At 41.3% G+C, this 26,486-nt stretch overlaps 1 protein-coding gene across 15 annotated transcripts in view; it reads right to left on the bottom strand.

Moving 5' to 3' along the window:
* The window catches only part of LOC125464774 (serine/arginine repetitive matrix protein 3-like), a 693,195-nt gene that overhangs the window by 110,450 nt on the left and 556,259 nt on the right, over positions 1 to 26,486 (bottom strand). For 2 of the 15 annotated variants that reach the window (XM_048557593.2, XM_048557594.2), the window contains exon 1: positions 13,379 to 14,058. The exons of the other annotated variants lie outside the window; for them this stretch is intronic. In XM_048557593.2, the coding sequence (XP_048413550.2) occupies positions 13,379 to 13,533 (155 nt within the window). In that variant the 5' untranslated portion in view covers positions 13,534 to 14,058. Of the gene's footprint in view, positions 1 to 13,378; positions 14,059 to 26,486 lie in introns of those variants that run through there. 15 annotated transcript variants of the gene reach the window in all.

Genomic DNA, 26,486 nt, shown 5'->3' with positions numbered 1-26,486 from the left:
GAGGCTTATAGCATTAAAGGTTATCTTGCATCCGGTCATCCTGATGATGATCAGGGTGAGGAAACAGCAGAGAGTAGACGATGGGCTATCTTCACTCCAGCTGTGGCAAGAGTACACGACATTGTTATAGACAACTGAAAATATGACAGTCACAGCATTCAACAGACTGCGGTGCATGTGGCATTAAGATGGTATTGAAGATTTCCAAAATGGAAATGCCAATATTGGAGTCAACATCCGTTTAATTGCGCTGTCTCTTATCAAGTCAATTTTTGTTTTGCACATCAGGGGGTTTTAATTGCATTCCACGAGCGTACTAATGTATATACTGTAAAGTAACATGTTGCACTGAACATTTTGGCCAAGTGCGATTGAGGATACTGGTGGCAGGGGGCCCGGAAATAACAGGACTAACCCGCGTGCAGGCTTTCTGATCTTATTTCCAATGCTGGCCATTTCGGATGAGGGAGGTTCTGAGCCCAGCAGATCCATCTGCCTCCCATGAAGCACCGAGCCATTTAGATTTGTTAAGAGACTTGTTAATGAAAGGTGGGTGACTGAGGGACTTTCTGATCTGACTCTTCGGAGATGGGCACATGGTGGGATGCAGGTTTGCAGGCCTTTTGTGCTTGCCTGGACATGGATGCAGTCATAGGGGCTCGACAGAGTGATGTTAACAAGCCAACAGCATAAGCTGGCCACCTTTGCTGTTTCTTAATTAATGTTCCCCAAAGGCTGGCCACAGCATGTTGAAACTACTGGAGGCTGTTTCTCCTCTCAGTGAGGAAGGCTTCTGAATGGTCCTTCAACCTTGAGAGCCCACCTATCAGCCTTAATTGGTCAGAGACAGAGACAGTCTCTATGGTTATTAAGGTGGATAACTGAAAACATGGGTCAGTGACAGCTTCCCATCATCAAAGTGAAAATTTAGTCTGTTGTTAACTTTCGGCATTGCGACTTCTACAAGGTCACAATAGTCCACTCATTCCTAGATTCCATGTGATTACTTCTAATTTCTGACCAAAAGCATCTTGTTGGTTTTGCCCCCCAGCAAGAGGCACAGGTTATTAATGAGAGTCATTTATAATTGGGTCAAGAATCTTACATGGCATTTGAATTAGGCAGAACAAAATGGATGTACAGATTGCCGCTGCTGTTTACTGTCTTTCGAAACCTCTTTGCCTTGACTGCTGAATAACTCTTTCAATCAAACAGCAAACTGAAGCTGATATTCAGTCAGATCTGAAAATAAATACATAGCCACGATCCTAAATCTAGTGCAAAAACGCAGACCAAAAAGGGCACCAATCCAATGGTGTAAAATTCCTGCACGACATTCACTGCCTGGTCCGAATTATTCCATTTCAAAGGTGCAGGAGTCAAATCTCCTGAATTTGGACTTGCATTATAGTTGTGGGGTTGACGGAATAAAAGATGCTTTATAATGGATGGAATTTTGCACTCCATCGCATCCCAAAACCAGCCCAGTTCGTCCCCTCCCCCCACTGCACCACACAACCAGCCCAGCTCTTCCCCTCCACCCACTGCATCCCAAAACCAGTCCAACCTGTCTCTGCCTCCCTAACCTGTTCTTCCTCTCACCCATCCCTTCCTTCCACATCAAGCCGCACCTCCATCTCCTACCTACCAACCTCATCCCACCTCTTTGACCTGTCCGTCTTCCCTGGACTGACCTAACCCCTCCCTACCTCCCCACCTATACTCTCCTCTCCACCTATCTTCTTTTCTCTCCGCCTCCTCCTCTCTCCCTATTTATTCCAGAACCCTCACCCCATCCCCCTCTCTGATGAAGGGTCTAGGCCCAAAACGTCGGCTTTTGTGCTCCTGAGATGCTGCTGGGCCTGCTGTGTTCATCCAGCCTCACATTTCAGTAACAAATGTGACAGTCTACTCAATGAAATTTCACCCATGCCACCTCTATGCACCATAGAAGTTTTTGTTTTTACTTCCCCTCCCACCACACCTAGGCACAGTCCTACGAGTGACAGGCAACCTGGAGTTGGCTCTCAATGGCTACTGCCAACATGTTCATAGAGACAGCTAGACACATACACAGCCTGCATGGTAGAGGGGTTGGTGGACTCCTACAAACCTTGCTTCAGCTTCCTTAATGTTTCCACAAATCCTGGAAGCTGTTTCTGTGCCAACTCATGCATTTTGACGAAGTTATTAACAGCTGACAGCTTAGGGCTGAGCAGGAGCCTCGACTCTGGCAGGCCTCTGAGCGCCATCAACCTAGGTGCTTTTTCTTTGGTCAGGTGCAGAGACATGCCAGTGACATGCACATCAAAATGTGCTCTGGACTCGAATCTAGGTAAGCTACACTGAGGTGTCAGTTTCTGAGCTGGTGGATGATGCAGGAGATAGCCTTGCTGGTGCTTCTTCTGAGGGGTCTGTGGTTTCTTTCATACAGCTGGAAATGTTAGTTGGAGGGGTTGGTCTCCTGTGGGAAGTTGACTTCTGGATGCAACTGGATACAGGAAACAAGAAGGGGGAAATGCATTGCGAAATGGGGGAGAAGCTTTGGCCTGTAAAATTAAATGCACAGCAGATGGTATTGGAGTGCAGTGCAGCACTTGACAATGATGCTCACTTGGTTTTTGGGACGTAGATAATACACCTGGTGATTCCATCTTTTTCCAATATGGCAAAAAGGATTTCCTTTATGTGAGAGGTGTGCAAACAAGTAGCAGCCAGCTCACCGCCTTCTTGATCCTATCTTCTCCAACTGTGGGCCTCGTTTCCAGCAATGAGACGAGCAGGGAATGAGTAAGATGACACTCTCACCTTCAAAATATGTCCTATAGTTTTGAAAACCTCCACCCTAGGGAACAGACCCTTTTTTTATTCACCTTATCCACTCCCTTCACGATGTCAGTGTTGCTGCAGGTGGCAGAAAGGGGGTGAGGTGTCCCAAGTGAGTGACCCTTAACGCCCTCTGTTGTCCCTACTCAGTTGTTCGGGAGAATGGGTGGCAGCAAGAGAGGGGTAATGCTACATACTACAGTGAGAGTGCTATTCCAGGAGGCTTGGTGGAAGGTGGGTATAATAGTGGAGTTAGAGTGTGTGGGAGGGAAGAGAAAGAGATGATATTACATAGCTGATTTTTTGGGAAAATTCAGCCCATGGTGTTGGTAACCCAGAACGTCAAAACAAGAATAATGTGGGAAAAACATCGAAAAAAAGTGAGCTAGAATGTTGACAAGGTAAAATAGATAATAAGAAATAAGGAACAAGTAAGAGTGGAAAAATATATTAAACATATGATGGAGAAAACAAAATTTAAGGCTCAGGTTAAAGACTACCTTTATGCCCTTTGAAAGGATCCGGAAGGAACTGATCACAAAGTGTGTGAAAGAGGGGCTGACATTCTACAATCAGCTCACCCAAGGAATACCTGGGGCAACTAACTTAGAACAGAGAAACACTTCTGCATGTGTCCAACAGATGCACAAAATCAAAATGAACTCTTTGGAGAACAAAATTCAGACAGGTATTTCCACATGCTTTTGCTGTACTAAGGACTGTGACAGACAAAAATAGTTAGAGAAGCCAGGAACTGGAATGCCATTTGAATTCTGCATTTCCCTTTAGCACTCCAAATGTATATTACCTTCACCTAAATCACAAGATGATTTAATTCTGGAGATCTCTGCTTTTTCATAACTAATTTGTAATTTAAGTTTTAGGACTTAATTCCAAAAATTCAGGTAATACATTCAAAAACTTAATCGCTTTCTATGCACTTTATTACAAAAAGCATTAGAACACCACGACTAGGACAGCCTATGGTAGTGTATTCAGCATTAGGTCTTCCTGGTGACAGTCAGAAACAGCACATTTAAGCAAATCTGGTCCTTCTTCTTCTAATTTTGTCTTATTGCCTCAACTTTTTCCTCTGTGGCTTCTCATTGTTTACTCATTGTCACTAATTACATGTGCCTTTTAAAATATACCCTTCCATGGCTCCACTGGTGATCTTTTGCATCATCTAGCAATTTACTACTTGCCTTACAGTTGGTTTTACAGATCATTTCACATATTAGCTTTGGCTATGATCACAGCAATAGGGAGAAACTATTTCTCTTGGCAAGAGAATCAATAACTAGAGCGGACAGAATTAGTTGCTAAAGTTCTGCGAAGAAGAAATGTTCTTTTTTTAATGCAGCCTATTGTTGTCTGGGACTGCTCAGTCTCAGTAGGCAGTGAAAACAGACTCAGCAAGGCAAAGTGGATTTAAATTGGAAAAGACAAAATTTCAAAGGCAATGTGGAAAGGGCCAAGTGAGTGGAACTACTTTAAGACTTGCTTCAATGGGTTTGCAGGGCTTGACGGGCTGAATAATCACCTCCTGAGCTGAATGAAGCTAACCTTATCCAACTAACCTCCTTCAACCTTCCACATCTGAATTCTGAAGAAAAATTCTACTCAGTCTTATTCTATCCACTGTCTCTACAGATGCACATTAGTTTCCAGGATATTTCTAGCATTTCGTATTTTGTTATTCCATGACTGTCTTTTCAATCATACTTTCATTATCTCCTCTCAATTTCCAACCATAACACCGAGTTCACGTCCTCTTGCTGAATCACTCAAGGTTTTTATTGAAACTTAAATATAAATTACTGTTTGCATGTTGAAGATTGAATACGCAGGAATGATATGTTTACATTTCACCTTGTATCCTTTGAGAATATTCCAGTGCATAATTACAGGTAACAACAAGCAGGTCACATCAGCAGCGTCAGCATAACAGAGGAGGGAACATTTTCGATCAGCAATTTTAAATGTAACTATGAAATGAAGGATCACTTCCACAGCAGTTTAAATAATATCTTGAATTTTGTGGATTTCTGTGACAAGGATTAATGCCCTTGAGTAACTGTGGTTGCACACTTTAATATTGAATCTGGCTGAGGCTGAGTGGCATCTTAGGGTCCTCAGCTTTCACTTATGCCTCCAAGTGAAGAAGCAACTTGCATTTATAAAGCACTCAAGACCACCAGATATCACAAAGTGCTCTACACCCAGTGAAGTACTTGAAGTGCAGACACTGTTGTAATAAGGGACACATAATAGCCAATTTGCTCACGGCAAACTCCTACAAGAGGCAATGTGATAATGGCCAAATAAATTATTTTAAGATGTTGATCAAGGAATACATTTTGGCCAGGACACCATCTTGTTTTCAAAATCATGGCCATGTTTGCTTGAGTGGGCCTCAGTTTAGTGTCTCACCTGAAGGATGTCAGCTCAAACAGTGCAGCATTCCTTCAGTACCATACAGGGAGGTCAACCTTGATTTTTGTGCTCAAGCGCTGGGGTGAGACAAGTCCAGAACCTTATTCTCAGAGGCAGACCTGTGAGAGAATTCTGATACCTTGCTTCAGCCAAGGAGCTAATCCAGACGATCAATGAGGGTATTATTAACTTTATTTGGTGTTGCAGAGGGACATTGCCTGTCCGAGTCTGAGATGATAGTGGAGACAGGTGATCCAAGCAAGACAGTGGAGGCACACTTGAGCAAATATGTGGCACTCTCCTGTCAAAGTAGACTTGCAGCTAACAAGCTTGGAAAAGTGTGGGGACTCACCAAGTATCATCTCATAGTTAGCAACGAAACCTATTTGAAAAAACACTGAGGAAGAGTCACCAGACCCGAAACATTAACTCTGTGTTTTCCTTCACAGATGCTGCCAGACCTGCTGAGCTTTTCCAGCAACTTCTGTTTTTGTTTATAGCTGCAAAAATGCTGCTGCAAACCATGGAAGTGGCTGGTAATAACACAGCATCCAACTCATGAGAAGAGGGGGGAACATGGAGATGAATTGGGACACCTCTCCAAGTTACCAATGAACTACCGTGGTCACTTAGACACCTGAGCTCAGCAATTTTCAACATTGCTTAGTCACTGGGGTGGTGGGGCAGGTGTCAGGGGTCGGTAGAATCTTCAACCAGTGAGTTCAGGATGATGCAATCAGGCGAGGGTGGAGGGCATTCCTCGACTGCAATAAAATGTGGTAACAGAAGCTCAAAATTCAATACTGATCATGTTACCCTACACACACTTAACTATTCTACTCCCACATAACTAAACAATGTTGTTACTGCTGCGGTTTATTGATCATCCACAGCACGGCAATTTAAAGGGATTGGATTGGAGATTTTTAAAGGGCAGCAAACTGAGGTGAGTGTTTGATTGATAATTTTAGTTTGCTATCAGTAATAATACCCCAGGGTGTCTCTACGGTGACGCCTTTTGTCTATTTACATATGTCACAGATGAGAGTGAGTGTAACTTGGCATGGGAGCACAATATCACAACATATAGGAAACAACAAAAGGAACACAATCAGCTATGAAGCTTATTAGTGATTTCAACAGTATGTAGACAGGTTGGAATGGGCAAATCCATTTTGCTCATTTAGTTCATTATTCTAATACCTCGTCATCTCTGCACTCTTCCCCTCCCAGCCACTCACTCAATAATTTCAGGGATTTTCCTCTGTGGCACAGTGGCTTAGTAGTTGGCACTGTTCCTCACGGTGCCATGGACCCAGGTTCAATTCCACCCTAGGGCAACTGAGTGGAGTTTGCGTGTTCACCCTGTGTCCATGTGGGTTTCTGCTGACTGCTCCGGTTTCCTCCCACAGTCCAAAGATGTGGAGGCTAGGTAGATTGGCCTGTAGTCTCCAGGGATGTGCAGGCTACGTGCATTGGCATGGAAAATGCAGGGTTATAGGGATAGGATGGGTCTGGGTGGGAAGGTCTTCGGGGGCTGGTTTGGGCTCAAATGGGACAAATGGCCTGCTTCCACACATTAGGGATTCTATGAATCCTGTACCTAGGAGCGCAATCCATCAGTTATTCACTTTTTGTGTTTAGAACAAATATCCTCATATGAAAGATAGAACTTAACATGGAGCAACATAAGGAAACAATTTCAGAACAAAGACCGAGGAGAAGAAATATAAAATAGACAGTAAAGCTCTAAAAGGAGAGGAACAGAAATGTAAGAGTTTATCAAATCAATATTGAAAGGTCAAGTTGGCAAAAAAAGAATAGAATCATAAATCACAGGTTATTTATCACGACTGTAACCTGTTCAGTTCAAAAGCATCATAAATATAAAACATCCTCAATTATTGTTTAGGATACTGTTAGAAGATGATGTGCATTTTGGATGCCTTTGGAAAACACATCAATGTCATGAACTGGGCTTCGAAAGAAGTGCACTAATACATTAGCAGGGCTGTGAGGAAAGGCAAGAGATTCGCTGCAGCCATTTACGATTTAAAAAAGGATTTTATCAAGCAACTCAGTCAAAAAAAAAACTGAATCTCCACATAAAGGACAGGGAGAGAAGATAGCAATTGTTGTAGCTCAAAGGGTTAATATCAGAAAGAACGGTTGAAGCAGAATGCACAATTATTTTGAAACAGAAGGAAACTATTTCAAGAAAAAAATAAATGAAAGGTTATGTAAACAAGCAGGGAAATAGGAGTTAGTGGAAAATTCTTTCAAAGCATTAATGTCAATGAGATAACAAAGTGTAGAGGTGCACGAACACAGCAGGCCAAGCAGCACCTTAGGAGCAGAAAAGCTGATGTTTCGGGCCTAGACCCTTCAATGTCTAGGCCTGAAACATCAGCATTTCTGCTCTGAAGATGTTGCTTGGCCTGCTGTGTTCATGCAGCTCTACACTTTGTTATCTCGGATTCTCCAGCATCTGCAGTTGCTATTATCTCTGATACAATGTCAATGAGATGTCCATCATTCTGTAAAATTACATGATCCTACCATCAAATCAAACCATTCTGGACAGTGGTTTCAGATGTCATAAAGCTGAAGACTGGCATTATGACCTCTTCAAATCTGCGTTAAGACTGTTTGGGCTTCCCCCTGGGAATCCAAGCACCAGAGTGATGTATAGGCTAGGAGAATTCTTACTGCCTGCAAAATCTCTGGTGTAGAAACAACACCGGTAAGATTAGGGAACAATGGATGAATAAAAATATTAAGGTTCCAGTCAAGAATAAAAGTGATCTTATTTTAGATGTAGACAATTTGGTTCAATTGAATCTCTCAATCAACATAAAGAGTGCACAGCCATTCTTAACAAAGAAATCAGGAAGGCAAAGAGGGGATATGAGATAGCATTAGCAGATAAGGTTATGGCTACTTCAGAGAGATTCTAAAATACATTAAGAACAAGAGGATAAGTAGAGAGAGGGTAGGGCTTCTTAAAGGTCAAGAAGGTTGTCTTTGTGTCGAACCCCAGGAGATGGGAGAGATAGTAAACAAATATTTTGCATCAGCTTTTACTGTGGAGAAAGAAGTAGAATTGAGAGAATGCAGAGAAATAAACTTTGATGTTTTAAAAGCAGTTCACATTACAGTAAAGGAAGTTCAGAGGTCTTAGAGAATATAAGGATGGATAAATCTCCGAGGCCTGATCTAATGCATCCCAGCACACTGTAGGATGTAAGGGAGGAAATTATGAGGCCCCTTGCAGAAATATTTGAATTATCTCTACTGCCTGATGACTGGTGGGTAGCTAATATTGTTTATAAGGGGCTGTAAGGAGAATTGGGGAACTACAGATCTGTGAGTCTGACTTCAGTTGTGGGTAAGTTGTCGGAGGTGATTATAAAATATAGGGTTTATGGATATTTAGAGAGCAAAAATTGATCAGGGATAGTCAGTGTGACTGAGTGCGAGGAAAATTGTGTCTCACAAACTTGATTGAGTTTTTTGAGCAAGTTACCAAAAAGGTTGATGATGGCAGAGCAGTAGAAGTTATTTATTTGGGTTTTTGTAAAACCTTTGACAAGGTTCCGTTTGGTAGACTAATTAGTAAAGTTAGGTCACATGGGATTCAGGGTAAGCTTGCCAGTGGGATACACAATTGGCTTAGCAGCAAGAGACAGTGCAATGGTTGAGGATTGCTTTTCAGACTGGAAGCCTGTGACCAGTGGTGTTCCATAGTGATTGGTTCTGGTTCTCGTTTGTCTGTCATTTATATAAATGATTTGGATGAGAATGTAGAAGACATGGTTAATAAGCTTGCAGCTGACACCAAAATTGGTGGTTATAGTAAACAGTGAAGAATGTTTCCTAAGGTTTACAAAGGAATCCTGATCAAATAGGTCAATGGGCTGAAAAATGGCAGATGGAGTTCAATCTGGATAAATGCAAGGTACCGTGTTTTGGTACAACAAACAAGGGTATGGCTTATACAATTAAACGGTAGGGCCTTGGTTAGTGTTGTAGAACAGAGGGACCTAGGGGTGCAGGCACATAATTCTTTGAAGTTTGCATCACATATAGACATGGTGGTTGAAAAGGTATTTGGCACACTTGTCTTCATTGCCCAATCCTTTAAGTATAGGAGTTGGGATGTTATGTTAAGGTTGTATAGGGCACTGGTGAGGCTTATTCTGGAATACTGCTTCCAGTTCTGGTCAACCAGTTATAGGAAGAATATAATGAAGCAAGAGAGGGTTCAGAAGAGATCTATCTGCATGTTGGAGGGTACGGAATGTTTGAGTTACAAAGAAAGGCTAGATCGGTTGAGACTTTTTTCACTGGAGCACAGGAGATTGACAGGCAACCTGATAGAAGTTCATAAAATAATGAGATATAGTAGAGTTAACGGCAGTTGTCTTTTCCCTTGGATGGAGGATTTCAAGACTAGGGGTCACATTTTTAAAGGTGAGAGTAGAGAGATTTAAAAAGAGATGAGGGGCATTCTTTTCTTTTTACACAGACAGTGGTTTGTGCTTTGAATGAACATTCTGAGAAAGTGGTGGATGCAGGTTCAATTACAATGTTTAAAAGACATTCGGATAGATACATGAATAGGAAAGGTTTGGAGGGATATGGGCCAGGGCCAGGCAGGTGGGACTGGTTTAATTTGGAGTTATGTTTAGCACAGAAAGGTTGGGATTGAAGCGTGAGTTTTTGTGCTGTATAAGTCCATGACTGTAAATGTGACGATAGGGTTTCTGGAGGGGAAATCTGTTGTGGCAGAGTGTTTTAGTACTTGTCCAAGCTTGGAAAATCATTAAGGAGCCAGGATCCCCTTTACAACACATTAAAACCTTCCATTAACCAGACAAATGGGAAGTCACTACCTGATACTTTGGGTATCACAAAAACATCAACCTAACATGATGGTGCCAGGAAGAAATTATCACACATATATGTGTGGTAATGCTAATTGAAAAACTGGTTAATATTAAATTAAATAGAAGGCCTATCACGTCAGTGGTCCATCCTATCCATTGAATATCCTGCCTCTAATCGTCAGCACTAATGATTATAACGCTAATATTTTGACTGGCAGGTGCTACAAAACACATCATTTGTTACTGTATTCCTTTCGCAAGTTTTATGATTTCTTTTTGACGCGCCCTGTGATTTTATGCATGGATTCTTCTAGACATTTATTATGCTGCTTTGTTTTTCTGACAACTTTTATTCTTCCCACAATAATAATGCTTCCTGTGATTTTATGGCTGTTGTATTCCATATATAATTAATTTCCTCATCTGTCCATACTGTATATTTCTGTCTGTCATGTCTGCTGAGTAACCTGGCTTTGTCTCAAATTAAAAAAAACAGTATGGCAAATGGATAGAACAGCCCGATGATAACACAGAAAGCTAACAGTTGCTATCTGCCTGTTTTGCAATCACAGTCAGAGACTTGAGCTGAACTCATCAAAATAGCACCCTCTTAAGAATACTTCTGATCAGTTTTAGTCATAATCTGAGGGTCTGAAAATATTCAAATCAGAATTAACTTGGAGTGATATTGAGATCAAGATTGAATTTATTAAAGAACACTAGATCTCACACATACTAGAGATGCCACATTACCGATTTCTGCTGTTTCTTCTTTTCTCAAAACTGAATTAATTACTGATCTGGAGGTTCATCACCATCTTCTCAAGGGCAATTAGGGATGGGTAATGAATGCTAGCCTAACCAACATCCACATCCCATGAATGAATTAAAAAAAGACAAAAATCTTCAGAGGCCAATGCTTGAAGGTCAGTGCAGTTAGTGCATCATTTGACTGATATACAGGCTACAGTAAGATGCAAACTCAAAATAAACTGGACGTATTTAGTACATGGGAATCCTTAGCTCCAATTTTACCCAAGCACATCGATGAAAAGCACGTGTTTTTGTGCTGTATGAGTCCATGACTGTAAATGTGAGGACAGAATTTATGGAGTGGAAATCTGTTGTGGAAGAGTGTTTTAGTACTTGTGGGTATTGGGACATGTAATGATCATTGTGGACTGACCCATTTTATCTCGAGTGTTGGGAAGCATTCAGACTACTATCACAGTTAGCTTAAAAATGTTTTACCATTTCTGACAAAACGTAACAGAACTGAAAAACCAATTTTGTTTCCTTCCCCACAGATATTGCCAGATCTACTGAGAATCTCCAAAACTTTAATGTTTCTATAATTTGAATATGTAACTTGTTAGTCCAAAAATGCAATTTGTAGCCCATCAGTGTTTAAACATTGAAATATGGAAATTGGAACTAAGCAGAGGAAGCACATGGGGCACATCAAAAAAATTTATAAGGTTTTTATGTGGGCCGGGGGAACACAGCGAATGATGCTAAACTTTTAGCAAGAACAAAATAATTGCATTTAAATAATAGCTTTCAGAAGTTCTGGTGAAGAGCAATTATTGTTCATATTGTAAGAAAACATGACACCTAATTTTCACACAAAGTCCTAAACCAGTAATAAGACAAAGAATCTGAAGATAATAAAATGTGAGGCTGGATGAACACAGCCTCACATTTTATTATCTTGGAATTCTCCAGCATCTGCAGTTCCCATTATCTCAGACAAAGAATCTGAGCTGCTTTTGAAGAAAACAAAAGCTGGAATAATATTGGCCAGGACAATGCAAAGAATTCCCTTGCACCTCATGTAGCCTGGATCCAGCATCACGATCTGAACTGTCAGAGAACTGAAAGAGAAATTTTGGGAAAGCCGAAGTTTCACTTTATGCCATTTAGAGTCAGTATATTCAATTTACCTCACTATGTTTAACACTCCTACAACTTGCACCACTGCACATTGATGCAGGAGCTGTAAATGTATTCTAAAAAAGGAAGGTAATACGACTGTGATCAATTGTTTACATTCTTTGTTTTTATTCAGAATTCTTTAACTACTTCAACCTTATTTTGTAACTAGTACAACAAAATGAGAGTTGAAGGGATAACTGTTATGCCTGTGATTTTTTTAAGCCTTGACCAAGGTGCTTACTTAATCACTGGCATTGGAAAAAAAAATCACTGGATTTACATGTGCAGCAAGTTTTATTTTCCCTCTGATAATATCTATCTCACAGAATTTCTACTTAGATTAGTGACTTTCTGTTGAGACAAAATTAAAACATTTGTGATTTATAAAATCACCTTTCAGCAGCATAAAGGAATTCATCAACATGAAATCACTACACATTGATCCTACAAACGTTCCAAATATCTCAATACACTAAAATCTTAGTGAAACAGCTGTCCCATAGAGAGTCAGAAAATGTAGTTTATGCTCACTGCCTTCTCTAGTCTGAGACATAATTCTACTCCTGCTAAGTCCTGCTTCATTCCCAGTTTAAATAACAGATATCAAATTTGGCATTTCTTATAGAAACATCACTGACCCTGCTATTCAGATCTTCCCAAGGCCCAGCTATTGCTGAAAGTCTGTGCAACATTTTTTGGGCTGTTTAGACCCAATTTTTAATCTCCCCTTTTCCTGTTTCACTCCCTGTGCTTTCTGATGACCAGGGGTGGTCAATGGACCAATGGACTCCCCTATGACCCACCTGGCCTGAAATGGCCACAAAACATTATAGCAACAGAGCTCTCAGGGTGGGCTTTCCCCTCTCGGCTTCAGTGTGTCTTTTGCTTTCACTCAGATGAACTGGCACAGTTTTGGCAAATGCTTGCTGACAATCAATTTAAGGGAAATTACAGTTATTAAATTAAACTAAATTATTTTTAGCTTAGTTCTTCCTTAAGTCTGATAGTTGTAAAATAAAACAGTAGTGTTTCCTAAAACAGCACAATTGATTCAAAAGAATAGCTTATGCAATGTAGCAGTAACATTTCCTTATCATGTAGCATGCTGTGATGGGAAAAGTGCCTATTGTATGTCGAACAAAAATACACAGACGTCAAAATGTTAACTTCTCCCCTGACATAAAGTCAGCATCGAAAATAATTACCTTTCAGAAAAGAAAGGCCAAATTCTCAGGTAAGGGCATGCAGTTAGTATACAGTCATAAAGTGATTTAATATATATTAACACTAACCTGTTTGCAGGTGCTCTGACAGGCTCTTTGGGTTCAGTGCTCTCCATGGTTATACTCGCAGGCCTTGCACTGGCAACTGTCTGCAATGTCCCTTTCCAAAACTGTTGGAAGAGTTGTTTCTCACTGCACTCTACTCTTGTCACGTCTGAGCACATTACGTATGATTTATGTGCCTCTAGCAGAGGCGGTATATAAGAGGGCACACAAACACACACACCCACCCACCCACACGGCTAAAGATGGATGCCTGAGGACTCCCTTGTAGTTGAATGGCGAGGGTTAAATAGATCCACAGCTCTATGGTCTCACAGTCTGGTTGTCATGGTGTAAGGCATGCTGTTCATTGTGCAGCATCTGAGTAGGTAAGGATTTCACCCCACACACTATCATCACCACACTATAGCTCTAAGGCTTCCACAAGAGCCATCGGCCCGAATCCCCAGGGTTTATCAGGAAGGGATTTGCTCTGCTGACTTGGTGAAGAAATTTCTAGAAGCCTTCCCTTTCTTTTTGAAAGCATTCAAGCTAATCCTGTATCTTTGGCACAAAGGACCAGTTGTTCACAATTCTTGGAGCTCCAGTCTCGGGCATGAAGAGAAGATTAAATATTTCTGTCTTATTTGCAATGGTGACTCCTAGTCTCGGAAGAAATCAGGCTTTTACTGATGGCTGAAAGTACGCATCATCAAGACTGGTCGGTCACAAAACCAGGATTCTGGATTATCTGCTGGTTAGGATTCACAGTCAGCTCTGATGTTGTCAGATTTTGTGCTGTAGCCTCAATCAGTACATCAATAATATGCAATTGTGGTGATAATAACATACTGATAGGAAACATGTAACCAGGTTCCAGACACATACACACACACACATATATATAATTAGTTCCACTTTTATGGTACAATGTTACTCATCAGGAAACATTCCAAATAAATTGAATGTCAATCCACAAACATCTGGTTCAGGCTCTGCCAATGCAATGAGCCCACAATAACAGCATGCATTGAGTTCCAGCAACAACAGGCTCCAAATAAAAAGGTAAATATTTATTTTACTGGGAAAAATAAATTAATTCCAAATGATATTGACTTGAAGAAACAGCAGATGTTTTATCCCTAAAATGATACCATGTTTCACGTTTTACATGATGTAGGTACTTGTGTTGAAACTGGCCGAGCCGAACATCAAATGATACAACAGATCCATACCTTAAAAACAACATCCCAGGCACCTGGGAAAGTCCAGCTCCACTGGCAGGATTGACCCAGCAGAGGTGGTGGCACAGTGGTGTACATGTGGGAGGAAATTGCTCTGGGAGGCCTGAACATTGGCTTCAGACCCCATGAAGTCTAACAACAGAAGCCAAACATGGCCAAGGTAATCCCTGCTGATTTCCACCTACTGCGTGGCCTCCCTCAGCTGATGAGTAGTGTTGAAATCCCCTGCCCAGAGTATATCCTGTGCCCTTTCCACCTTCAGTGCTTCCTTAAAGAGATATTCATCATGAAGTCTCAGGGCATCAGGTCAACATGGTCAAGGCAACTACCTGTTGATTACCACTCACTGCACTGCTCACCTCCTCTGATGAATCAGTCAGTACTCCTTTTTTAATTTATCCATGGGATAATGCACTTAATGCCCATCCCTAACCTCCCCTGAGAAGGTGGTGAGCTGTCTTCTTGAACAGCTGCAGTCCATTCGCTGTCGGTAGACCCTCAATACTATTAGTGAAAGTGTTCTAGGATTTTGACCCAGCATTCTTCCTGTGTTGCTAGTTCAAGAAGGCAGCTCACCAACACCTTCCCAAAGGCAATTGGGGATGGACAATTCAGTCTTGAATGGTGCTGGGCAATTAAACAACTTGTTGAGGAGGAAATTCCACAAATATCCCCATTCTGAACGGTGGGAGAGCCCAACCCATCAGTGTAAAAGATAAGGCTGAAGCATTTGTATTCATCTTAAGCCAGAAATGCCAAACGGACTATATCTCCTTCTGAGGTCACAGATGCTAGTCTTCAGACAATTCCATTCATCCACTGATGGCTCTGGATACTACAAATGCTATAGGCCTTGAAAACATTCCAACAACAGTACTGAAAACATGTGCCCCAGAACCAGCCACACCAGCAGCCAAGCTGTTTCTGTACAGTTGCAACCTTGGCATCAACAGGCAATATTGGTAATTTTCCAGGTATGTCTTGTCCACAAAGACCAGGGCAAATCCAATCTGTGCATTTACTGTCTAATCAGCCTTTACTCAATCATCAAAGTGATGGAAGGTGTCACTGACAGGGCTATAGGCAGCACTTAATCAACAGTAACTTGTTCAATGACACCACTCAGCTCCTGACCTTATTGCACCCTTGGACCAAACACGGAGGAAGGAATTGAATCAAGAGGTGAGATGTGCATGACTGTCCTTGACATTAAGGCTGCATTAACAGAATGTGATATCTCAGAGTCCGAGAAAAACTGAAATCAGTGGGAATTGGAAGAAAACTCTCCTCTGGTTGAAGCCATACCTAGAAAAAACGAAGATGGTTGAGGTTATTGGAGGACATCACTGCAGTATTTCCTCAGGGTAGTCTCCTAAGCCCAACTGTTTTCAGTAGCTGCATGATAACTTTCCATCCATGATAAATCAGAAGTGGGAATGTTTGCTAATGACTGCACATTGTTCAGTACTGTTCATGACTCCTCAGATACTTAAGCGGTCTGTGTCCAAATGCTGCAAGACCCGGACAACATTCAGGCTTGTGCTGATGAGCGGCGAGTAACATCTGTGCCACAGAAGTCCCCAGGCAATGACCAATTCCAGCAAGAAAAAAAAATCTAACCATTACCACTTGACATTACCAGTGTGGAGTTCTCCATCTTGGAAGTTGCCATCGACCGGACACAGACTGAACCAGATATCAAAATGCCTTGGCTACAAGATCAGAAGCTAGGAATTCTGTGGTAAGTAACTCATCTCCTGACTCCTCAAAGTCCATGAACCATTTATAAGGCAAAAGTAATGAGTGTGATAGAATACTCTGCACTTGCTTGGGATGAGTGCAGCTCCAACAACACTCAGGAAACTGAGCAAGTTCAAGAAGGCAGCTCAAGGGCAATCAGGGATGGGCAATTCTTACTGGCCCCCAGCGAAGACCACATCCTATGAATGAACGAAGTGAAATGCAAATGTGGACTCGATGGGTTGAATTTGTGCCATGAATTGTCCTAAGCTTATCTTAATAAAGTCTTGCATCAGTTGTCCTAATGGTATTAGTTTTTCAATAGCATTAACACCTACCATTTATAATTGCAAGACTTTGTTGATTTGATGGTAAATTTAAAGTTATAAAAACCAAAAGAACTGTGGATGTTGTAAATCAGAAACAAAAAAACAGAAGTTGCTGGAAAAGCTCAGCAGGTCTGGCAGCAGCTGTGAAGAAAAAATCAGAATGAATGTTTCGGGTCCAGTGGCTCTTCCTCAGAACTTCTGACCATACATTAACTCTGATTTTTTTTCTACACAGATGCTGCCAGACCTGATGACCAATTTTAAAACTTTTTGCGGAACAGCTAGTCAGTAAACAAGTACTGATAATGCAAAGTGTAATATTTAATATGTAATTATGGCATAAAAATCCATGCACAGAGCAGAAACAATGAATGGGATATGACCTAACTTTCTCTCTGAAGAACAAACTTCCAATGGGGTGCAAAAGTAGGGAAACAATGATGAGAATCTCATTTCACCCAATGATCTTTCACATTGCCTGATATTTACAGGGCTGTCAAAGGTGCTGATTATGTGGGTTAAAGGTCAGGAGTGTAAGAGCCATGTTACAGCCAGACCGGTTTTATCCCTTTGGTATGAGTGGGTGCTCCTAGCCTTTAGAAGCACACACCTTATTACTGACCCCTTTGGTATTCAATGGAAGGAGTGCCCAAAGAAACGAGGAAGATCTGCAAGCATTCAAAGGTGGTGGAATCCTTAAACTAATTTTTCCTGCTTCCAATGGTTTTGAGGCTTTCCGACTGTTCGTGTTTAGTTCATTGTAATGAAGATGGTTTCATTCCTAATTGCTCTGATGGGATCCAGGGTCAACCCTGCATTCTGAAACCCAATAGGGCTAGTGCAGTAATGAGGTGGCAGATTCCTGTCTCTGGATTGAAGGGTGAGTTAGTTGGTGTATTTTTAATAACAGTTGGCAATTTTCATGTTCATGGCTTTTTTTTTCATGTTTTGTTCACAAATAACCAGATTTATTCTATTGTGTCAAACAATCTGCAGTGGTAGGATTTGAATTTATAATCTCTGGATTAGTCATTAAATATCCATATGCTGCCAGGCAAATCTTCTAGCTGCTCCAGGCCTGGACGGCCACGTTCAATACACAGCTAAGTTGCATGATTGTCAGTCAATCTTCTAATACGTCTCTAGCAGACAGCAAGAGTAGGAGAGCCATACGGCAGCTGCAGCACCACAACCTCCTCATATTAAAAGACTCAACGCTCAGGTTCTTGCCACAAGTCGTACTCCTCCTCAGTTGGAAACACAACCAGAGAGAAAGCAGAGCTGAACAAACCCTTAATGGTACACAGCTATATGCCTGAAATCAGGAAGCATTCACACAGTCCTCAGTGATTGTGTTGGATCTAAGTGGGTTCAGCTCAATCTTTGAGAAGCTACCAGTGCCTTAGACAAGTAAGCTGCAATTTTGTATTTCACTGTGATCAGCACTGGCAAATGGGTCTGGCTGGGGAATTGTGGCAGAAATTGAAAAGATGTGAAATTTTAATATAAAAATTCAATAGAAGTTACAAGAGAAAATGAAAATTGGATTCTAATTACAATTTCAAGTCTACATTGTCAGCGCAAAATTAATCAGAGTATACTGTGATATACAGCTGATATCTCCCAATAGGACTGTGAGATAATTAATTTCTTGCCTTCACATGGGATAGTTCCGTACTCTCGAGAAATAATTTTCAAACATATTGGCCAGAATCCTTTGAACTTAGAAAATAATTGACACCATTTTGGGTTCTGGAGGAGTGGTGCGCTCACAGCATTCACCATCCTGAATAGTGGTTGCTAAGACAGAAGCACAGACCATTGCAGTTCATAGGGTGTTGCTGAGGGCCACAGAGATTGAGCAGCAGGAATACACTGCAATTGCCATTAGCATCAGAGATGTAAAGTCCATTGTATATGGCAATTAGAGATATACCCCTCCACAATTGTGCCATTGAAAGGCAAGGATTCAATACAGATGCAAAGCTGTAACCTGGTTAGTCAATGGTGCAGGAGCAAGGCGCGATAGCGGGAGAAGTAATGAATAAAACTATTTACTTCCTCTGACACAGCCACCAGCTGATACTGTACAAATTTTAGACAGTAGCAAAGAGACAAAATCTGGATGTGGAGAGAGACACCAGACACAAGTGACCTGCAACCAAGGCAAAGAAAAAGTGGAGCGCAGGTACCAGCTTGCTTAAGGGTGAGGTTATACGTACATTTCAGCTTCAGAGAACATTATCGATGAAGCAACATAATGTAGTGGACTTAGAAATGCTTGTTACATTGTCAGGCCTACCAGAAAGCCTGTGGCCACTCTCATGGAGCATGAAGGAGCTGGTGTTAGCTCATCATAAGACCTTGCACAGAATGTGGAGCCCAAACTTTCCCACCTGGGCATAGTTGCCAACACAGTGAGAATACTTGTGGGCCCAACCGTGGTGTGGTATCTGATGGAGTATGCCCCAGTTTCCACTGTAACAAAAGAGGAAGCTGCACAATGTCTCAGAGATGCAATGGAAGATCTTCTTCAAGCTCAGCTTTTGCCATGAGAGTGCATGAAGGTCAGCAGCAATATGGTAGGCTTGGGTAGTAGTTCAGCAATCAAGGAGATTATTGGGACCGGTGAAGTGCCACCCTGGAGATATATCTATGGGGAGAAACAGCTTTGGTTTTCTTGCAGTGCTACAGCATTTTGCTTTCCACCACTGGACTTTCATCAGTTTGCTGTTATCTCTCAGCTAGCCTGTCTTGACTAATGATGCCATGCTTACTTGGCGCAGACCAAAGCTGTACTTCTATTACTGGGATTCCAGCAAAATCCTACAAAGTCATTTGCACTCTATTCCTCTGAAATTTGACAGACCTCCTGCATAGGAACATTTAGGTAGGCAGGCATCAAGGAACTACAAAGCAGTTAGTTGACTTTCACATGGAACATTAAGTAGTTTGTTTAATAAAGTTAGTCTGGAATTTTTATTGTGACCACAAGACCATAGGACATTGGAGCAGACTCGTTCAGCCCATCGAGTCAGTTCTGTGAATCAAACAGATCGTGGCTGATCTGATCATTCTCAGCTCTATTTTTCTACCTTTTCCCGATAACCATGCATATCCCATACCTAAGTAAAATAAACATAGCCTTGTCACACAGTAACCAACTTCTGATCACTTATGGTGGCTCAAATACTGATGGTAGAGTGGACTGGCATTGAATTAGGGCATTTTCCCTGCTGGCAGAATTTCTGATATTGACAAGGGTAACAAATAGTGTTACACACAGTAGCTAAGTATTGAGGGTATGAAATCCCTTGCCAGTGGCAATTGTGAATTTAAGTACAATATCCACTGAGCAACATGTGGGCACTCAATGACCTACTGGATCCATGAAGATAGGTCATTATCCTGGGAAAGCCATATATGTGCTACCTGCTTCTCTCTGGAAAGAATGAGGCCACGCAATTTCCTCTCTTTGTGAATAATGTCCTTTATACACCAGTGAATGGTAAACTCCAAGGTGTTGGAGATGTTCGGTCAGGAAATCCAAACTGGAACAAGCCTGACTTCAAGAAAATTCATTACACAAAAACCTTTATACTTAGTGGCAATGCTGTCCCCACTCTGCTCTGAGGTCGCACATCTGTTTGCCAGAGATGGACAATTTCATTGAGCATCTCTTCAATAAAATAGAGTAATTGAACATTCTATTCCTAGCTTGGGGACAGACAGGATTTGGCTTTCTACCTCTTCACCTCCTAGACCTCGCCCTGTTCTGTGTGGCCTATGATCAACCTCTCTATCATGCTATAGTCAAAGAGGCAAAGAAACTACAGCCCTGGTTAAGTATGAAGCAAGGCTTTCACTGTGAGTAACACATTCCCTGTACTTCAGCAGGTTCCAATGACAGTACAAACCAACAAACACTTCAGCTGTAGTCAAGAGAAATCAACCAGCAATTCATCTGAAGTAGTCGATGACCCTTCAAAGAAGTTAACATTCTACCCAAAATGGCGACTGGCACTGCCTGTAGTTTGTAGTCAGCACCTGCAGTCTGCTCCCAAAGCCCTGACACCATTTTGGATCCAAACACATATAGTACCAAAGATACTGGCATAATGCATCTTCACATCATATTCAATCCGTCCCCGAAGGTTAAAACCGTGAAAATTCATTATTCTTGGAAATGAACTTACAAGAACTCCATTTTCTTTCCGAAGAAGGGTCTCGACCCGAAACATCAAGCTTTCCTGCTCCTCTGATGCTCCTTGGCCTGTTGTGTTCATCCAGCTTCACGCCATGTTATCTACAGGAACTCCAACTTGAGTTAAAGGAGGGGTTGGATCATTTTGTGTCATTTGCAAATTTTACGAGGTTTTCTTTTAGTTCGATTTCCATGACTGAATCTCTTTCTGCTGACTCCCTCAGACAGACTTTCTTCACACTCTGAGTTATACTTTAGAGACATACTCAGACTGATACTCTGTTCACTGCTCGAGTCTCACAATGTGCTGATTTTCTAAGACATACTAAAGTTTGTATTATGTCGTCCCCTACTTCTCTAGTGTCCTTCTCCAATTTTCCTTCATTGAAATGAAGCTGCACTTTACAAGTTAGTTGTATTTTAAAATAACAAAATGTGAGGCTGGATGAACACAGCAGGTCCAGCAGCATCTCAGGAGCACAAAAGCTGACGTTTCGGGCCTAGACCCTTCATCAGAGAGGGGGATGGGGTGAGGGTTCTGGAATAAATAGGGAGAGAGGGGGAGGCGGACCAAAGATGGAGAGAAAAGAAGATAGGTGGAGAGAGTATAGGTGGGGAGGTAGGGAGGGGATAGGTCAGTCCAGGGAAGACGGACAGGTCAAGGAGGTGGGATGAGGTTGGTAGGTAGGAGATGGAGGTGCGGCTTGAGGTGGGAGGAAGGGATGGGTGAGAGGAAGAACAGGTTAGGGAGGCAGAGACAGGTTGGACTGGTTTTGGGATGCAGTGGGTGGAGGGGAAGAGCTGGGCTGGTTGTGTGGTGCAGTGGGGGGAGGGGACGAACTGGGCTGGTTTTGGGATGCGGTGGGGGAAGGGGAGATTTTGAATGCTTTTTTTAGCTGCAGCTAAAATTGAGAATCCCAGAAGCATCCTGGCTCAGAGATGTGCCTCTGGTCTGATTGCCATGGAAGGGAAATTCAAACAGAAATCTGTTGAAATAGCAAGTGATGGTGTTCACATCTTTACTTTGTACCTCAAAGAAAAAGGCCAGCTGCTTTTTGCGATAGAGACAGAAACATGATAGTGACTGCAGTGGAGAACCAGAGAACTGTTTTTGTGTTGGGATCCATGGTAAATGTACTTAACTGTTCCAAAGGAAGGGGCTATAAGAGAGGGGACTTCTGAAGTTTTAAGGAAGGAGCCACTGAGGTGGGCTTGCTGATGAAAGTTGGATGTGGTTGACTTGTGCTGAGTGAAATTATTTCATCGGAGAATGGAAATTACATCCTAGAGTGGCTTGGAAGAGTGAGCCAGGCAAAGTGCTAGGAGTTTCAGAAGAACTGTCCCTGTGAAGTGACATGCACAGCAAGAAGTGCTGCAAGATGTGACTCAATTATGTTGGTTAATGACAGTGCCTTTTTGTTATTGTGATATATTAATGGCCTGCTAATGGCCTTCTGTTTGAATTTCCCTTCCATGCTAAGTAATGTTTGATCTACATCGACTTTTGTTTGATTGTTACAGTAAAAGTCTCAAAGCATGAAATGCTGTTGCTAGGAAACATATCACTTATTCACGAATATTGGTCTCTACGGAAACTACAATACTAAGGATTATTTAGACTTACAAAGAAACAGGCACTCAGCCCAAATAGTCCAAGCTGGTATATATGCCCTACTTGAGTTTTCTTTCCTCTTGTATAATCTAAATTTATCATTGCAATTGTCTATTCCCTTCTTCAAACGCCGGTCTTAGCATTTTTAAATATAACTTTTCCTGTAATAATGAGTTCCATATTCTCACCACTCCTTGGGAAACATTTTTTTTCACAATGCCTTTTTTGGTTTTCTTGGAGACTATTTTATATTTAAAGTTTCTGGTTATACTCTTTCTCACAAAAAGTAACATCTTCTCTGCGTCCACTCAATGGAGACCTTTCTCCATTTAAAGTCCTCTATTAATCTTCATGTTTTGAAAGACAAACCACCTAGCCTGTCAAAGCTTTCCGAGGTGTATACCCATGCATTTTGGTTCAATCCTTGTAAATATTCTCTGCACACTCTCTAGTATCTCACTTTTATAATATGGTGACCAGACTGAGCACAGTACTGGGCCAAAGAATGTTCACAACAAGTTTTGCATAACTCCTCTCTACTTTCCCACATCACCATTTCCATTCACCAGTGTCCTCCCAACTTGCTTCAAAGGAAGGACTGTCCAGTAAAGATTTCCTACTGAATGACAGCCATGTGGTCCCCAGGTCACTGTTAAGAATTGAGACAAGTAATTAATTTCCTGAATACCAATGACTCCTGCAAAGTGGTCCAAATATGTTACAGAGATAGTAGGAACTGCCGATGCTGGAGAATCTGAGATAACATGGTGTGAAGCTGGATGAACACAGCAGGCCAAGCAGCATCAGAGGAGCAGGAAAGTTGATGTTTTGGGTCGAGGCCCTTCTTTCTGAAGAAGGGTCTTGACCCGAAACGTCAACTTTCTTGCTCCTCTGATGCTGCTTGGCCTGCTGTGTTCATCCAGCTTCACACCGTATTATCTCATGGCCCATATATGTCTTTTTTCCACCTGGCGGAGAACCTAAAAGGCATTGGCAGCCAACAGATTGACAAGAATTCATTTATTAATAACTCAGGGTTGCCAAACCATACAAAAAAAAAGATATTTCTTGAATATCAGTTGGAACAAACAAATCTCTCCAGGCAAATTTATGAACAGAAAACAGTTCGTAGAAAACCTGCCATCATTTTTGCCTTTTTTTTTAGTAACCTGATTGCCTTTTGAGATTCATTACCTCTAAATTATAAATTCTATAACTTGTGAGTCAATGGAAGCTAATAATGTTAATTTACTCAAACTGCCTTACAGGGACCCGGGTTCAATTCCAGCCTCAGGTGACTGTCTGTGTGGACTTTGCACATTCTCCCCGTGTCTGCGTAGATTTCCTCTGGATGCTCCGGTTTCCTCCCACAGTCCAAAGACGTGCAGGTTAGGTGGATTAGCCATGCTAAATTGCCCGTAGTGTTCAGGGAGGTATAGGTTAGGTGGGTTAAACAGGGATGGGTCTGGGTGGGATGCTCTGAGGTTTGGTGTGGACTTGTTGGGCCAAAGGACCTGTTTCCACACTGTAGGGATTATATGATTCTTGATTCTATGCAAGTTAGGTAGATTTATTTCAGAAAATAATATTTGGGGTATGGTATACAAATCATTTGATATATGCTTAGGAAGAACAGACACCTTTGAATCTAGGATCTTCCTGGCCTTGTGTCTGGGTCTCTCCTGGACACTGATTGGTAGAGACTAATTTTTATGACCAGCCACCAATTCCATTATTATTGCATTAGGTGTTTCCCAGGATGGCAGAAAGAAAACTAAACCTCAAGCTTTTCTCATCTTGAAATTCCTATCAATTTCCATGGGTTTCTTCTTAACAATGGATGAATGGGGAAATCAATGTATTGATGTCAGGATTGGTGACGTACAGAGCCAGATGTAGCAATGTAAAGCAGTGTTTTGGTATCAGGTTTGCTGATGTCTAACTGTGTTTATTTCCAGGATTGGAATGCTAGTTGTGTTGAGAGAGACAGAGGAAAATAGACAGAAAGGGGGGAAAAATGTTTTCCAGAAAAAGTGTGGATAGGTTTTATGTTGCCAGTAAAATAAACCATTGGTAACTTTAGATCAATATGATGATTTGTCCCTTAATTTCAAAACTAACTTCCAACTGGATATGTTTGCAAGCATTAGAAAAAAAAGCATATATCTGCACTGGCAAATCTCCTATTGCTTGGAGATGGATTCTAATCTACACTGTTAGCTTGGCACTGTTTCCAGCACTCTAATTTCTGAGTCAGGTGGTGGTAGGTTCAGTTCCAACTCCAGGAAGTCAGCAAATAATAGAAAGGAAAATGTCAATGCAATATTGGGGAAGTGCTACACTACCACAGATATTGTCTAGTGGAGTTAACAATGAAAAATTAGTCTATTTACTTGTTAGGGCTGATGTAAGAATGAATTAAAGGGATAAGCTGACCTCTGAAAAATTCTGTACAGGAAAGGTTGAAGGGATATATAGGAATGAGTGTTTAAATGCACTGAAACATATGAAAAATGTAATCAGGTGTTCTATAGTATTTAGAACAAAGTGTGTCAATAACAGTAAAAATAAAACTCCCCTGCCAGTACTCAGAGGTGAAAGCAACAAGAAATGAACAGGAGATTGAAACCGAAAATGAACAGAAGGCCAAGCAACAGGAGGCTTGACAGGACAGATATATTTTTCTAACTCTTGCTCACGTGCCCACACATATTGCGACAATAGCAAAATACATAAACAGGGCCAGAGAATGACATATAACAATATGAAATTGGAGCAGAAGTAGACCATTCCAACGCTACAGTGCTATCAGCCATTCAATAAGATGGTGGTTGATCTGATTGAGTTCAGAATTCCACACTCCCATCTACCCCCAATAACCCTTGAATCTCCCGGCTAACAGGCTAGCAATGTGATATTTTTACACCAACTATTTTGATTTTTGAGGGCTGTTTCCCTGATTATCTCTCAGGATGAGCAGAGAGAAATGAATAGCATTTCATCATGCTATTCGTGGCTTTACAATGTCACAAGAAGCTTCATCCACTTGAAATGAAGGAACTGTTCAACTATGGCAAACAATGGTTCACAAGAAATCACTAAACATTGCTAATTCTGTTAAAGTGATTGACCCGTGTAGAAGTATCTGTAAATGGAAAATGGGCTAATGAGCCAACAGTTTTCAAATAACAGTGACAAAACAGTCATGGGAAATTACAGAGCCTCACTTCCATTCTATGAAGTGATCAGCAGTAAACTTGCAGTTAATATACACAGTAGTAATTAAAGGCTACTAAGTTGATTGTGGGAAACTCTACTACATGGTGAACCTGATCCCTTATCAAAAGGTGTCTGGTAATTGCTGCAGTCATGTAACATGCTGATAAAACTTTTAGGAACTTGGAGATTTTAAAAAGGCATCATGGCATATGGACAGAGTATCATGACAAAATAGACTCCAGGCGGCCAGGTGACTTAATTATGGTTTCAATACAGGAAAAGATTACCTTGAGTCTGAATGTACCTCTGGCAAGTTATTAAATGGTAAATGTCTTTATGGAGGATCATCCATTGAAGAAATGTCACAAAATAAGATCACTTGTGAAATGTACTGTTACCATTGGCAGGATACCTACTGAAACTCAATACAATCCTTGGCTAAGACATGGTGACTGAAATCTTCAAATGTGATTAAAGAAAGGGTGTGAAGGAATCATTCTGTTGTAACATGTGCAAATTCCAATGTACCCTTTTGTGTGACAATTACATCTTCTACCAGAGTATTGCATGGATAATGGAAACCATAGCTACTTTTGCAGAAATAAATCTTTATTACAGGAGCCTCAGAGCTTGACCATAATAACTTTTACTACAAAAGCTAATGCTCGTCAACCTCCATCACCTTCATTGAACCAAGGGAGAATCACTCAGGCTACAAGTTTCTGGTAAAAAGCACTGGTAAGTGAATTGAGTTTACTTCTGGAATCTTTAAGCAACCCAAGTGCAT

The sequence above is a fragment of the Stegostoma tigrinum genome, chromosome 27 (assembly GCF_030684315.1).
Source record: "Stegostoma tigrinum isolate sSteTig4 chromosome 27, sSteTig4.hap1, whole genome shotgun sequence".
Lineage (NCBI taxonomy): Eukaryota > Metazoa > Chordata > Chondrichthyes > Orectolobiformes > Stegostomatidae > Stegostoma > Stegostoma tigrinum.
Note: the sequence above shows the minus strand (reverse complement) of the source record. Positions and strands in the feature narration are given on the sequence as shown.